The following is a 16,371-nucleotide window of genomic DNA, read 5'->3' on the forward strand; positions in this document are numbered from 1 at the left end:
TTTTAGAAACTTCGAGATTTCCCCCCTCCCCTCCCCTTCCACGCTATCGCCGGAAGCTGCTTCGCTTTAGGCGGGAAAGGGCCTCTGCGAGCCACCGTAGAGCGGTCTCCCTGGGTCTCGTTTTTCATTGGCTGAGAGCAAAGTGGGAGGGCCTCCGGGGAGTCTGAGGAAGAGGGCGGCGGCGGTGCTGGTGACTGAGCCGAGCCCAGTGACAGGATGGTGAGGATGGCAGCTGCGGTCACCGAGGCCTGGCTCTCGGCCGGGGTGCTGCGTCGTAGGGAGCCGCTGGGAGTCTCTGGGCGAGGGTTTGGGCGATCCCGGCTCCCCAGGGGTGGGCGCGGCCCAGGCCGGGCCTGGGGAAGGCCCAGGGGGAGGGTAAGGGAGCGGCCACTTCTGGATGCGGCCGGCTCTGGCCTCGCACCCCCGCCCCAGGGGCCGGAGGGCATCCGGGAGGGAAAGGGGCCCCTCTCAACTGCGGGTCCTGTCACGGGACGCACGCGCCCAAGCCGGGAGAGGCCTTTGGGCCTGTGCTGCGACCGTGCCCGAGAAAGGAGCGCGGTGCCCCGCGTCTCCACCTCCCGCCGGTTGCGGTGTTCGGGTGCAGAAACGGGAAGTGGCGAGCGGAATCCCTCGCCCGGTTGGGTTTGCGGTCTAGGGAAAGGGGATAAAAAACGATCCCTTTCGCTCCTGAAACGTTGCAGCTGCCATTGCACTGTGTGTGGTAGCGGGCTCTCAGAGGACTGCATTTTGGGCTCTTCGAATTGCTGGAACTGCTTGTTTACTTAGGATGCTGCGGCCTTTTGGAGTAGGATTCCTTAATGATCTGTGAACTCCGTGAAATTGTGTGGAAAAATTTGAGAATCTGTACGTTTTTCTGGGTTAAAGGGCCAATGTTGGTGCTAATGGGTAGTCTGGGGAGCTTTACTTTCAGTCATTCATGAGATTACCCCAGCCTGCGACAGGGCCGCGCATCACCCTCTCACCCCCAGGAGGCTGCTACCCCTAAGACCTTCCTACAAACACCTCTGAGAGCTGCTACTGCCGAGGACTCATAGCTGTAATGTCTTCAAAGGCGCCCTCGGCCCCCTAAAAAGTAAAGAACAGTTTCAAAAGGAGCTGATTCTCTTGGTATTTGTGTTGGTGAGGTTTAACTGTAAAGGAACTTTTCTTTTTGATGGGTATCCATTGCATTTTTAAGATTATCACTATTCGATGACAGACATAGCCTTCGAGGTGGCTTATAGACGTGACAAAGATTTATGGAAAATACTTCTTTATATAATGTAAAAAACCTTGATCTCACTTTTGATTTTTGCTTCTAAACAGACTCCAGTTTAGAGCAATTCGTTTTACGGTAATTTTGAGACAGTGATCCCTGGGAGAAGAAGAAATTTCTTGACATGTTTCTGAAGTTTATTTTGAGAGGTGAACACTTTTTTGTAGGGTAGTTGTACTGGCACATCACTTTTCATGCCAAATAGAAAGAACTGGGCAAACTTTAGCATTAGCCCATCATTTTATGATTAGAAGTATTTTATTTGGCAAAGGAGACTAGAAACATTCAACACTCAGAAGTATCCAAAAGTCTGCATGCAGCAGATTCAGGTGTGGGGAAGGTCCATTTTTATCTCGAACGATATGTTTGTTTTTCTCATCTTTATTTGGTGACTTCATCACTTGATAATGTGTTCATAGTGCTATGTTAGATCGTCTGTACAAAGTAACGACCAAACTGCAGCATAGTTTTACAACTAGAATTAATACAGAGAATTAAAATCAGTAGACTGAGGAATAATTAGGCCATAAGAATCTAGAACATGTTAGCTTTCACTTAAGCTATGACTGATGAAATTTCTAAACTCTCTCATAAAAATCTAAACAAACAGGTAATGAAAATGATGAGCGTCCATATGGAGATTAAGATTAGGAAAAGAAAAAATTGACGAAGTATGTGTGCATGCGTGTATGTGTCACGTTTAAAATACAGCAAATGCTTCTTTTGGTATTTTGAGCAAAGCTGATTTTTAACATTTTCTTTCATAACACTCAGAAATCATTAACAATTGTTTGCATATTCATTTGATATGTTTTTTTTGTTCTTTTTTTGGTTGGTTTCTTTTTGTTGCTTTCTTTTAACATTGGTCATGTTTCACCCTTTTTTTTCATTCCCCCTGTCTGCAATCAACTTCTTCATTCCACTAAGGCTGGGCACAGAGTAAGTTTCTTCTCTTAGCTCCTCCTAATAATGGTGGTTGGGTGTCTGATTACTTTTGTAGTCTACCAAGTAGGAAATAACCAAATCCTATGCTTTGATTGGGTTGGGTCTTTATTTGAATTTAACAAGACTGCCATTTCCAGGATCTTTTGCTGTCTTAAAAGACTCTATAATCCATGTCTAACCTGAACTGTCAAAGTGTGGAATTTGGACAAGGACACTCCTCAAAGTATGACATTTGTAGTGTGACACTATTTCCCTTTTAACTTTGTCACCTGCAGGAAACCAGTCTTAGTTAGGATCCTTACTAATTTGAAATAATTTGTGTGGTCAATCATACAGTTACATCTTTAGAATGCTGATGGTCTGGGCACACAGGCCTAATCCACAGTACATTATAAAATTTAGGTTATCAATCATTATAAAGTATCAGGTCTTACTAATGTTCTTTCTAGTTCATTCAGATTGAACAGCTTATTCATTATTAGCCCCAAACATTTTCAACCTGTTATAGGATATACCCTTTTATGAGTTTGAGGTTATTATTTTTTTTTAAATCTACTTTTTACCTTTTTCTCAAATGTCAGCTTCCCACATTAACTATGCGCTTCAATCCATATCTGAAGGGATCCCCCTCTAAAGATGAAGTGTGTTCTATCTCCAGGTACTTTTGTATTGATTACCAGTGAAGGTTGAAACTTCATGTGGTTTTTAGTTTTACAGATGTTTTATCCATCTGGGTTGAAATAACATAAGTCCTTGAGCAAATACCAGCTGGATCTACTCTTTATAAAGAAGAAACTTATTTAACAACTTCTTTTAAAAGTGCGCTAATTTTACTGCAGTTAATCTACATCCTGTTAAGTTCCTTTCCTTTATAATCATTTTGATATTTGTTGCAAGATGAATCAAGTTTGCTTTAATAATTTTAATTTCACACATTGTTTTTTATTCCAATTTACAAAGTTAGTGGTGACGAAACTATTTTCTGTTTTATCTTATTTTAGATATTTAATGTTTTCTTTGATAATCAGGAATAGTCGTGCCTTTTTTAAAAAGAGTTAAAGGGCATGTACATTTATGGGTGGGACATGTGTGGGAAAACATTGCTGTCACAGAATGAAGGTGCTTATACTAATCAACATGAAGAAATTGATTGTTGTCCTTTGGAGGGCAGATATTATTTTTAAATGACCTTTTTGACACTGAATGTTTATATGTAAAATCTTTAAAATTAAAATTTTACAGGATTGAGATTTTTTTATTCTTTTATAATTAAGGGCAGGTTTTTGGTCATCTAAGACTATGTTGCAACACTAAACCACCTCCTACTAAATTCATCACTTATTTAGCTGATCTTTTTAATGCTCTAATACACATGAAAGATTATGTGAAAATGTTATTTTAAGTTTGGAAACTAAACTGAGGGTACATAGGCATTTTAATCTAGACAATAAATATATGACAGTGAGGATTTCTAATAATGAAAGAGAAGATCAAGATTATAATTCAAAAGCAAATGTTTGCCCTATTGAAACTTTGTGAAACATAAGCTGTTTTTATTCCTCTGTAATGTGTAGCTAATAGTTTTAAGTAGCAAATATTGTAAATTTTGGCTATTGTTCCTCCAAATAGTTGTCAGTCTAGTAAACGTAAATTATAGAATTAAATTTTTTCTCTATCATTACTTTTTTAAAATTAATGTTCCTGGAATCAATACATGAGATTTTACATTATAACTACAGAAGTATGAATTTCCATATCAGTCTTCCAAAATTCCAAATTCCATAGGGCCCAGTAGTATATTTTTCATTTTGCAATTTTGTTATTCAGTGAATGAATCACTTTAGAAAGCGTGATTTTATTCTTAGTAAATAGAATGATCTGTATTGTGTAGCATATCTGTTGGTGAGCAAACTAAAAAAGATTGATTTAGGACAAAGTACGTTACCATATGTGTGATATGTGTGTTTGTTTAGTCATGATAAGGAACTACATGAATAACTTCTGTTCTTTTGTGTTCTTGAATCCCTGATTAATTTAAAAGGAGGGTTATTGGAGGAGAGTATCTGGTTTTGACACTATGGTTAACATTACACCTTGTCTCACCTTGACACTTTCAAGTTGGTGTTGGTATTAGGAGATCTGCACATCCCCCACCGGTGCAACAGTTTGCCAGCCAAGTTCAAAAAGCTGCTGGTACCAGGAAAGATTCAGCATATTCTCTGTACTGGAAACCTTTGCACCAAAGAGAGTTATGATTATCTCAAGACTCTGGCCGGTGATGTTCATATTGTGAGAGGAGACTTCGATGAGGTGATGTATTTCCCTTTCCTTCCCAATATTCCCTTTTCTTGATTCTCACTTATAAAGTTTTATTCTTTAGACCAGTATCTCAACTGCTAAGGTCTTCCCCCCCCAAATATAAAATTACTAAACATACCCCTTCCTGTTTGAAAATCACTGATTTTAGACTGCTCAATAAACATACTAAAAATACTTGTTCTAACTGAATTGATGTGGAGTAAAAGTGGTTTTATCAGTATTTTTTGTAGTACTATCATTTAGTTTATAAAGGTTTTGTTACGAATTTCTTACCACCACCACCACCTCAATTACCGTGTTCCAAGGACCATATCACTTTCCTGCATTCCACCTCCCTGACTCAGGCCACAGTTTATTCTCCAAGTAGCAATCAGAGTGATCCATATTTTATTGATTTCAGAGAGAGGAAGGGAAAGAGAAAGAGAAGCATCAATGATGAGAGAGTCATTGATCGGCTGCCTCCTGCATGCCCGCTGCTGGGCATGGAGCCCGAAACCTGGGCATGTGCCCTGACCAGGAATCAAACCTCAATCTCCTGGTCATAGGTCAATGCTTAACTGCTAGACCATGCCGACCAGGCCAGAGTGATCTTTTTTAAGTGAGATCACATCACTGATCTGTTGAAGACCCTACCCTAGCTGTCGCCAGGGTTAACTATGAAGGGGCATGAGGGAGTTTTGAGGAGGTCATAGAACTGTTCTATATCTTGACTGTGGTGGTACTCACATGACTGTATGCATTTGTCAAAACCCCTTGAATTGTACACTAAAAAGGACAGTTTTACTGTATGTAAATTACACCTCAATAAGCCTGACTTTAAAATAGAAAAAAATAAGTTTGAAGTTCTGGGGTTCCAACTTTGCCATTAGCAAGGAGATTTCAGGCAGATTGCATCCCTTTCTGGCCTTAGTTTCCTTCTATGTAAATAGACTGGAATAGATTTAAGACCCTCCTGCCATTACTAACATTGTAGGATTTAAAATGATAAATCTTCTAGTATGAAAAATTTATTTTGTGTTTCTGGGAATATAAGCTTTTTCATGAATTATTTAACTTCATTGGTGCTTTTTCATGGGGCTCCTTTATACCAAATGGAATGGCCATAGTATCCTTTTTTTATAAGTGGATTTTAAGAAGAGTTTGGGTAAACTAGAAGTGGCACCGAGGTGAAAGGCATGGGGATGAGAAGGGAAGGGGCAAACTTCTTGTCAATAATTAGAATATAGGTCTGGTTTGTTAAAAACATTAGGGATTCTGTTTGTGTTATGGTAAAGACAGTTTCAGTAGCAAGAATTCACATTTTTGTTACAAATTTGCTAAATTCAGACCCTGGAGCCATGCTACCAAGGGTTTGGATCTTGGCTCAACCACTTAGTAACCTGTGACTTTGAGCAGGTCATTTTAACCTCTCTATGCCTCCGTTTCTTTCATCCATAAAATGGGGGTCAGAAGAGAATCCACCTCTTAGGATAGTAAGTATTAGGTAGGTTGATATTTATAAAGCCCTTAGAATAATGCCTTTTTCATACCACGTACTATGTGTTTTAACTATAATTATTTTAAGCCATCTATATAACTATTAAAGCATGGGGTATAATTTAAACACACCCTAGCTTACAGGTCATATGCCTAGGATTCTTAGGTAGAGGAAACTCACAAATTTGGGGGAATAATTTTCTACAGCATGCCCAAAAGAATCCATGTTCTATAAAAATAAGCACAAGAAGGGATTGCCTGAGAAATTCCATTTATGTTTGGAGCATAGTTGCAGCCTTAGAGACAGAAGAAATCAAATGTTTAATAAATATGTTGGTTGTGGAGCAAGACATCCATATGGGATCAAATATTTAAAAGCCGGTGGTTTTTTAAACATCGGTATGTCTCTTTATTTTAGAATCTGAATTATCCAGAACAGAAAGTTGTGACTGTTGGGCAGTTCAAAATTGGTTTGATCCATGGACATCAAGTCATCCCGTGGGGAGATATGGCCAGCTTGGCCCTGCTGCAGAGGCAGTTTGATGTGGACATTCTTATCTCAGGACACACGCACAAATTTGAAGCATTTGAGCATGAAAATAAATTCTACATCAACCCAGGTTCTGCCACTGGAGCGTATAATGCCTTGGAAACGTGAGTAGTATGTAATTTGGGAATCCGGGGGTTTTATCAACTTAATAATTGCATGTGTAACATTTCACAAAAGAGAAATGCAGGCACTTAAATACTTAGAGCCTTTCTGGCCGTCTTCTTTTGGTGATCATTCTTTTAATATGTAACCACCAGGTTCCTCCTTGAATCCAGATTGTCATCTTAAACTGAAATTTGTTGTGCTGTGGCTTGTTAGTACAAAACACTGAAATTACTTATATTTTCTTCCAGAAACATTATTCCTTCATTTGTGTTGATGGATATCCAGGCTTCTACAGTCGTCACTTACGTGTATCAGCTAATTGGAGACGATGTGAAAGTAGAACGAATCGAATACAAAAAATCTTAAAGCCAGGCCTGTCTTGCTTTTTCTGTTGTTGTTGTTGTTTTTTTAAATTCCCCTGTTCAAATCAAGTAATTAAACATTTAAGAGCCACAAAACTGTATCACTTTTATAATATTTTGCAGTAAAATGTATTATCATCTGTTAATACAATGTCTGAGCTTCTTGTAAACTAGAAGAATTTATTTAGTTTAAGTATATGATTTCTATGAAAAAATGTCCACCACACAGTAAAATGGTCACATGTTAAGAAAAACTTGTCCTTGTAAATATCTTCAAAGTTGATTATTTAGAACTTTATTATAAAAATAGTGCATGAGGAAAGGAATCTGGACTCTCTTGTACACATTTTTCTCTTATCCAGTAATAAAATTACCTTTCATTTATACTTTCTTGATAAACTGTTTTAATTTTTAAAAACCATAAAGCAGAGAGACCAAATGGAACTGTGGGCAAGGATTAAAGTGATGAGATAGATGAGATGACCTGTCAGAGCCCTCTCATTTCTTAGAACATCCTGGGTCATAATGTTGGACTCGGATTTCATTTTCTAAATAATATGCCAGATGGACATATTAAATTAGAGATTCTTCACACTGTTGCTTTAAATTGCCCTATTCCTATTTTCCAAGTTTTAACAAAAAAATTTTTAAGCACTAATGTTTAGAAGGGAAGCACAGTAGAGTGAATATATAATGTCAAGAATCCTCTCATTAGTACGGCTACTCCCAACCTAGTCTAGTTTGAGAGGCCAAGTGTTTATGTGGCAATTTTCATAAAATAGGACAAACTGACATTTCGATTTTTAAAAAGTTGTATTCAAGCAGCAAATATTTATTCGGCATCATCTTTGCAAGCCAGGGTGTTCTCTATTAAATGCTATGCCATATTATTAGGATATTTCAAGAGTTTTCCTTAGCCTAATCAAGAAAACACTTGTCGGATATTCTAATGTTGCTGTTTTAGGACTTATTGTAAACAGAGAGAATTACACATGGTATTGACCAGTTTTAAAGAAAAAATGATTCAATTTAAGTGACAAAAATTTTAATCGTATTTAGCCAGAAAGAAAAGCATATATTTACACATAGACTTTATTACACAAATATCATTGGAACGTGGAACTACATCAAACCAATTACATTGCTATAAAAGTTTCTGAACAGACCAAAATTACTTAATGACTGAATGGCGACTAACAATACTGCCCTAGATGTAGAGATGACACAGTTCACAACCCCTACCCTACCTTTGGCACATCATCAGTACACAGGACCAGACTGTCAGGTTAACATCAGATGCTCTCCCTGTTCTTCGATCGACATTGACTGCATACACTTACTGAGGAGATCTTCCTTTTTCTCTTCATTCATGTATGATTCAAAGTCATTTGTGGAAACTGAAGACAAAAGAAAAAGAGTTTATAATGTCTGTTTTGGAAACAAAATTGTATTTCATCCTGGAAATTAAGATTTGTATGTAAGAACCACCTTCAAAGTGACCTACCTTATTAATAAACCTTCAGCAAAAACAGATTGCCTACCATTTTAAAAACTTAACTGACCCTTCCCCCAAATCTTTTTTTTAAAATAAGATGCCCAGTACTGTATTCTAGCCAAGTTATTGTACAGCAAATTCTGTTACTAAGTCTTATTTCCCCTTTGCTTTATTTTTATTGTTGACACTATTGCGGATGTCCCCATGCTCCCCCACCCCCAGAAGTTACAGTTTCAGCGTTCTCCATTTTCTTTAAGTTCCTTCTCACCTCTCTTCTATGGGGGTCTTAGGGACCTTCCCCCTACCTGGGGTTTCCTCCAGCTGTTCTTTTTGGAATCAGACTTAAACCTTCACCCCTGCCGTTTCCCTCACTTCTCGGATAGGCAGAGTGGTATTTGGAGCAGAGCCGAGTGGCGCTGTCACCCAGCAAAGGGATATGGGTTCAGAAGGCCTAACTTCCCTACTTCTGTCCACTTCCCGACTCGCTGTGGTGGCGACTAGGAAGTTACTTAACTTCCACTTAATCCTTTCCACTTTATCAATTCTGAGGAATACTTCTGAGCATTTGGTCTTCATCTTTTGCCTTTTTCATGTTGTGCTCGTCTGCAATTGTACAAGGATCCTTTATGCCGATCCTTCCCAAGTCTGGATTTGTCTGAGCTGCTCTGTCGCCTGCTTGGCTTGCTTCCACTGGTTTGCTGAATATTAAAATAGTATTGGTGACAATAGCCCTTTGTAAACCATTTGATGCTATACAAACTATGTTGTCCATCCAAAAATGGCACTACCTCATAAAATAAGTGCTATGGCTTGAAAAAGTCATGTTTTTGTGAATCTGGGTTCTGATAAATTCTCTGTTAAGTCTCTGGCCTTGATACTATATCTTTATTTAGAATTAGAAATACCTCGAATCTTACTCTGAGCAGTGTGTTCTTTTAAACGAAAGCAGAAATATATTTCATGTTTAGTTTTATTTGGAGGAATAAAAGCAAGTTACAGTCTAAATTTTCAATGTCTTCTGTAATAGAAATTAACCTGTATTGGGTTTAATATTTTTTAAGCATAAGATCTTTAAAAATGTGTATTTTTTAAATTTCACATTTACCTGATTGCATGAAGAGTCTGCCTGGTTTTCTAAAAATCTTCAGCGACTTACATCTTGTTTTAGACACATATCCAGTTTTTAAACTGTAAGAAAGAAAAGCATCTTAATTGGAACCAGCAAAGTGAACAGCTGCCTAATGCATGTGGAAGACTACACAAATTCTCTTTATTAAGCTGCAGGCATCACCAGAGATCCTTTCAGCCCCTAAATTCTCCTGTGAGTTATTAACCCTGAAATGCAAAGCTAACTATTGTGGGGGCTGAATAATTAGGCCTCTTATCTCTTTTTTCCTCCTGTTTTGTTTATGGATTCCCCTGTGCAGAAGCAACCATACGCTTCTCCTTTTGTGAGGGTTTGCATCCTTCTAAATTTGAGTGGGCATCACTGGAAAGGGTGGTCTTCCGTATCTCTGGCTGATCAAGAAATGTTGACAGTTCCCCCAAATAAGTTCTAAAAGATGTGGCGTATCCCAGCCAGCTCAGTAAAGAGGCCATAAGATAACATCCTTTTGTGCTTTGTGTCCCACCTGCTCTGAACTTGGCAAAGTCAATATATTAGGGAACACAAGCTTAAATATCATATAGCTGCCCTTCAAATAAATGGGGGTATGTTTCCCTCCTTTTGAACAATAAGAAACAGACCCTCCTTTGTTTCTCACTGGTCGCCAAAGGGAATGCTGTGTGATCATTTCAGGTGCAGACGCAGCTGCGACGTTGGAAGGCCCCGAGTCCTCTCTCTCCAGTTGGTGTCGCCATGTAGTGCAGGGGTAATGCTGCTTCTGGGAGTGCCGAGCGCTGAGGCGGCTCCTGGGATGAGTGAGGACACCTGCCACACAGATCACCTCCGTTAGAGGACCCTCTCATTTCTTGTGACGCCGGTAGGACACTGATTGCAGGTGCACCTGCCTGGCTTGTGCGAGCTGTGCTGGATCATGTGCGTGTACTGCCTCTTCATTAACACCCTCAGATAGTTCACATCACAGATCTCAGCAATGCTGCACACATAATGCTCCTGGCCTATGGTGAGGTCTGGACGCTAAAAGACAGAGCAAGGTTCAGAGGCTTTTACTGAAAGGACGAATGTTCAGCAGAGTTGGACCATCTGTACATTTTACTTAAGCAAATTCAACTGTCTTAATTTGGCCAAGAAGAGAGAGAAAGAAATGGCCATTTAAACTGTACAAGTGACTCTGCTTTGGCGTTTCCACTCAAGTGATTCAGATGCCCAGGGAGGGTTGAGGACCACTGCCCTAGACGAAGAAGGAAAATATGAATCCACTGTCAGGCCAGTGAGTCGTGTGTGTGTGTGGGGGGGTGGGGGGTGTTTTTTCTTTTTCATTGAATTTATTGGGGTGACACTGGTAAATGAAATTATATAGGTTTCATGTGTACAATTCTATAATACAATATCTATTGTATTGTGTGTTCACCACCCCAGTCAGTGCATCTTAATTCCCACGTGCCTCTCAGTGAGTGTGGGCTTCTCACCTTCTATACAGTGTAGTATCTAAAAGCAACCCAATTCTTCTACTTAGTTTAACTACAGAAACAGTCTTTTCTAGCACCAGAAAAATAACTGTTGGACAGAATGAGAGAGAGTCTGATGGTCTCTTGATATAAGTAATTTCGACTAAGATTTTCACTGTACTTGCTGATTTTAGAAGTTAACACTTACTTAAAACGCATGACTCCACTACATATACATGTACACACGTACACACACACACACACAGGGTTTACTGAACTGGATAGATAATAGTCCAGAGAAAACTCAAAAGTTTGGCCAGAAAATCTTTAGCAAGCCTGATGTGCATTGCCCTGGAGAGGCTACTCTGGCAGCTCTGATCTTTAATGGGTAACACAGGACAGCAGTTGTGTGAAAGGCTTATTGCCATTTTCCCTACTCGCTTCTAATGCCGTCCTTGAGCACAATCTTTGTGAGGTTAGGTTTCCACCTCTAGAATGGAACCTTCCTCAAGCACTTTTTTGTTTGGGGTGGGGGCAGAGAGAGAGAAACATTGATTTTGTTGTTCCACTTATATATGCCTTCATTGGTTGATTCCTGTATGTGCCCCGACTGGGGATTGAACCCGCAACTTTGGCGTATAGAGACGATGCTCTAACCGAGCTACCTGGCCAGGGCCTGACCTCTTTTCCCTTAGATTGTCAAATTTAAAAAATAAAAAAAAAGACAACAGCCAACCCAACAATAGCCATCTGGTGTGAATGAATAAAAATTATATCTACTTTTTTGGGTCAGATCTGCAAAAAATCATATTTTTTGGTGTGCTGCAGAATTTTAGTAATTCGTTCATGTGTGCCATGAGATGAAAAAGGTTGAAAACCACTGCTCTAAGTAGTTTATCTTCAATAAAAAGTTCAGCTCTGAATACAAAGAGTACTGGCATGTAAATAAAGTATTGGTAGGTAGCTGGCATACCTTTAGAAAGGACACATCTGTCATTGATTTAGGGATGTGAACTGTTTGAATTTGAGGAGTTTTCCATAACTTTGGTAGCTTGGCTATGTGTGAGTTCATTTTGTGTCCATCTTTGATTCCATCTGTAGGCAAGGACATTATTATGTGAATTTCATGAGAAAGACCGGCTCAAATTAATTATTAAGATCTATGTATTTAAGGGTCAGTGATTATTCTGTAGTAGCATGAGTCTGTTGATAAATTTTTAATTGATGAGAGAGAGAGAGAAAGGGAGAGAGAGAGAAATATCAAAGTGAGAGAGAAACATTGATTGGTTGCCTCCCACACGCAGCCTGGGGATGTGCCCTGACAGGGAACCGAACCTGCCACCTTTGGTCTACAGAATGACGCTCCAACTGAGCCACACCGGCCAGGGCAAATCTGAAGAGACTATATGATTTGCCATTTGGTTTCAGACCACAAAAATCTAAGATATTTATAGATAAATTTACCATATATGTACCATTATATATGGACAGTATTTTGAACTCAGCTGGGATACAAGCTCACACTTCTTTTTAGTTTATTTTATGTCAGATCATACTAACCAGGAATATACATGCAGGCTTTGCACTTTAAAGATTGACAATGAAATTTTATCATTCGGCTTTAGTATACAGTTTAAAAATTCTATTCTGTATTAGACTAGATAAAATAACACAAATGTAATCCCTTTAATGAGGCAGCGTTCAAATAAAAAGCTTTGCAGAAATTTATCAAAACTACTTTTTGACACAATTTCAGTTACTTCATTGTTTTAAATACTGATATGGGTAGATGAAAAGAATAACCTTTCAATGAAAATAAAAGTTGAGACATATTCCCAGAAAAATGGAAACTAGTTTTCAGTTTCCGACATACTGAGACCGGTAACTTAATTTAGGCTATAAACTTCAGTAGCAGTTAGGGGAAAAGCCGTATCTGGCAAAATTTAATCAGGAAATAATTCTTTGTAACACCTCCCTCCTCCCCACACACCTCAGGGAGCCATTGGTGTGCTATCATGATAAATTAGTTTGCATTTTCTTGAGTGATATAAATGGAAACACATTTATTTTTGTTTGGCTTTTTCATGCAACATAATTAATTTAAAATTCATCCATGTGATTATAACAATAGTTCTTTTTATTATAGTTCCTTTTATTAGGAACTAGTTCCTTTTAATAGTTCCTTTTATTGGGTTATATTCCATTGCATGTATATATAAACTATAATTTGATTACACATCCCCCTGTTGAAGGACATTTGGGTTGTTTCCACTTTGGGGCTATTACAAATAAAGCTGGCAGGACAGATTTTAAGTTAAAAGTTTTTACTTAGTAAAGTGAATTAAATAGCGCGGTTTTGTTTTTATTATTGTTGATAACAAAGGCCACTATAAATTTACATATTAAACTTTAAATTTATTTCTTTAAGATTTGAGCAAATATATATGGCATACTGAAAGACAGACTAGTTTGCCAACAAATAGAAAATCATCTGGAAATTCTTATTATGACCCTTAAATCATAATTTGGAAACTGTAATAATAAAATACTAATTTGACATTTCAAAAGTTTATCTTTTTAAAATCCTTTCTCAAGTCATAAATGTGGGCTGATTACCTAAGAATATATATTTTGTGTCCCTGCTAATGTTTCTGAAATGCATATAATAGCCTGGTCTAAACTTTAGTTTCTCAAAAGCTTGTTAGCATTTCTTTACAGATAATGCAACATTTAAAAATAATAATAATAAATAAAAATAATTGTTAAACTCAACAACAAACAACCCAACTGAAATATGGGCAAAGGATGTGAATTGACTTTGGATGTCTCCAAAGAAGACACACAAATGGTCAGTAAGTGCATGAAAAGATACTATCACTAATCACTAGGGGAATCAAAATCACAATGAGATGCCCATGAGGATGCCTATCATCAAAAAAAAAAAACAGAAAATAAGTGTTAGCTAGGATGTGGAGAAACTGGAACCCTGTGCATTGCCGGTGGGAATGTAAAATGTGCAGTTGCTATAGAAATAGTGTGGCGGTTCCTCAAAATATTAAACACAGGATAGAATGGCCATGATTCAGCAATTCCATCTGAAAACCACATTAATTAATATGTATATTTATATGTGTATGTGTGCATTTTTATATCTGTGTATAAAATGTGTGTGTTTTTCCTAGGTAACTGTCAAGACTATAAAATTTCCTAGGAAAAGCAAAGTGAATCCAGGTTCACATATCATTAAATTGAAATTGCTCCCTCCCCAACATTAGATGCCTTTTGGGTCTTACCCTCTTAACTCCAGCAGCTCTATCCTTTACTCCAAGGAAGAGGAAAATAGCAGCATTAAGAAATATTTTAGGTTCTTTGAAGTTACTCAATTTAAAATTTTTCTTTCAATCTGTGTATAAACCCCAGGCTGTGCTCTGTGCTTTTCAACCAACGTCAGTTATAGACACAGTTTTCCGATTCATTGCTATTTTCAAGTACTGTTTTTAAAATGCTTGATGTAAGACATCTTACTGGGAGACAAAGAACCTGCTGATTGTTCTCTGAAAAATCTTAAAGACTCAGTTCACCAAGGAGGGTAATAACATCTATTTTAAAAACTCCATTGTGTGAGTAGTTACAGCAAAATTGGCTTCTCTGAACCATGTCATTTATAGGTATTATCTGCTTTATATGCTCTACTCACCAGTACCTTTGGAATTCTGGTAATAAGAATGTCCAGCTGATCTGTTAAAAAAAAAAAAAGGGACAGGTAATAACTGACAGCTTTATAAGCATTAAAGAAAGTATTTTAAATGGAAAAAAAAGGACAGTATTGCACATGCTTTATACTTTTCATGTTTCCATCAGACTTAGAATTTCTGTCTTGCAAACTTTTTCCTGTAATTCTGGTTATATCCTAATGGCTCCAGACTTATTCAAAGCGAGTTATCTGAGATTTTTACCGTATTAGACAGGATTTACTTTAAGCCAGATTTGGTCTTAGTTTTACAGCCTCCTAATCGAATTCCTACACCCAGTTCAATAAAGTAGTTTGGGCTTCTAGTTAGTGCTATCCATAATGTTCTGTTTCCTTTATTTTTAATAAAATAATTTGGCTATGGAAAAGACTATCTTGTTCTTTTATTATATGTAATTAAGGCGTCCTACAGCGAAGTTGGTTTGGGATATTTCTAGTTTTGTTTGTACAAGTTTTCTTCCTTTGGCAAATTAAAGACAAAACACCCTCCCTTCCTTCCAACTCCCGAGTTCATTCGCCCCCTGACATACTAGGATCCAGCACTGAGATGAACAGGAAAGAAACACAAGACCCCATCCCATCTTTAAGAAGTCTTCGAGCCACCCTGGATTGAAAAACAAACAAAAAGGCCCTGGGCGCAGCAGGGGCCGTGGCTGCGAGCTGAACTGGAGAGGCACAGGCTTTAGGGGTAACGGAAGAAAGGGGTGAGGAGCGGCCGCCTTCAGCAGCGACTTGAGCAACTGACTGTCTTCAGCATCCAGGCAAGAACAGTAAAAACCTGCTCGACAGAAATGAGATTTACGAAGAAAGGAACTTGTGTGTAAAGAAAACGTCCAAGATCAAGCGCCTCTGAAATCCATTGTCGTGCTTCACCGCCGATTCTGAATCCCCAGGTGACACACAGGTGGCTCAGGTGGCCCACAGGGACCTGATTCACTGACTCGGAAGCCCTGGGCTGAGCCAAGGACTCTGCTCCCGCAGCCGCCCCCCCCCCCCCCCCCCGTTTTAAGTGCAGGTGCTGGCGGCCCGGCTGCTTTTCCAGCAGGTTGCGCAGCGCCCCCTCGGGGCAAGACAGAGGCACGCAGGAGACTGTCGCAGTCACCGCGTTGTCATTGCCCCAAACCCTCCTCCTCGGAGACCCCCTTCTGCTGAAACAGCGAGTCGGCTTCGTTTCCCATCCCGGCCACAACAAAGGACCTCCCCCCTCTGCCTTCAGCGCCCTGGGGATCCGTCGACGGCAGCGCCAGCTCCCAACCCCTCCTCTACCAAGGGGATCACGACCCAGGGCCGCTCGCATCCCCCCCCAACCCCTCAGGGCCCCGCAGCCTCACCCGCCGCCGCCGCCCTCCGTCCTGGCCGCTGCGGGCGGCTCTGCGGAAGAGCTGCAGTCCGTCCAGGCGGACACGGGGCCCTGGCCGAGCATCTCCCACCGGCTGCCGGGGCCGCCAGCTGCGTGCGGGAGAAGCCTCCCCCTCTTTCCCTCCCGGGTCAGCACGCTTGCGTCAGGTCGGGCGGTATTGG

At 39.5% G+C, this 16,371-nt stretch overlaps 2 protein-coding genes across 4 annotated transcripts; one reads left to right on the forward strand and one right to left on the reverse strand.

The window, feature by feature from the left end:
* The first annotated feature begins 2,129 nt into the window (after positions 1-2,129).
* Positions 2,130-7,419, forward strand: VPS29 (VPS29 retromer complex component). The gene is given in 5 exon segments (XM_081122702.1): positions 2,130-2,196; positions 2,199-2,215; positions 4,340-4,531; positions 6,435-6,670; positions 6,920-7,419. Coding segments are annotated over 5 exon segments (615 nt in total). The 5' UTR covers positions 2,130-2,144; the 3' UTR covers positions 7,038-7,419.
* On the reverse strand, positions 6,408-16,346 carry FAM216A (family with sequence similarity 216 member A). Of its 3 annotated transcripts, XM_081122699.1 has the most exons (8): positions 16,182-16,346; positions 14,797-14,837; positions 12,073-12,194; positions 10,539-10,668; positions 10,275-10,458; positions 9,634-9,716; positions 8,281-8,430; positions 6,408-7,089 (listed from the first exon to the last, which is right to left on the reverse strand). In XM_081122699.1, the coding sequence occupies exons 1-7, from the start codon at positions 16,271-16,273 to the stop codon at positions 8,315-8,317; spliced, it is 768 nt and encodes a 255-aa protein (XP_080978825.1). In that variant the 5' UTR covers positions 16,274-16,346; the 3' UTR covers positions 6,408-7,089; positions 8,281-8,314. The 3 variants fall into 3 exon arrangements, with proteins under 3 accessions (XP_080978825.1, XP_080978826.1, XP_080978824.1); XM_081122700.1 differs by lacking the exon at positions 6,408-7,089 and having other exon boundaries at positions 7,299-8,430; positions 14,803-14,837; XM_081122698.1 differs by lacking the exon at positions 6,408-7,089 and having other exon boundaries at positions 7,299-8,430.
* Positions 16,347-16,371: the final 25 nt, after the last annotated feature.

The sequence above is a fragment of the Miniopterus schreibersii genome, assembly GCF_964146895.1.
Source record: "Miniopterus schreibersii genome assembly, chromosome: 20".
Taxonomy (NCBI): Eukaryota; Metazoa; Chordata; class Mammalia; order Chiroptera; family Miniopteridae; genus Miniopterus; species Miniopterus schreibersii.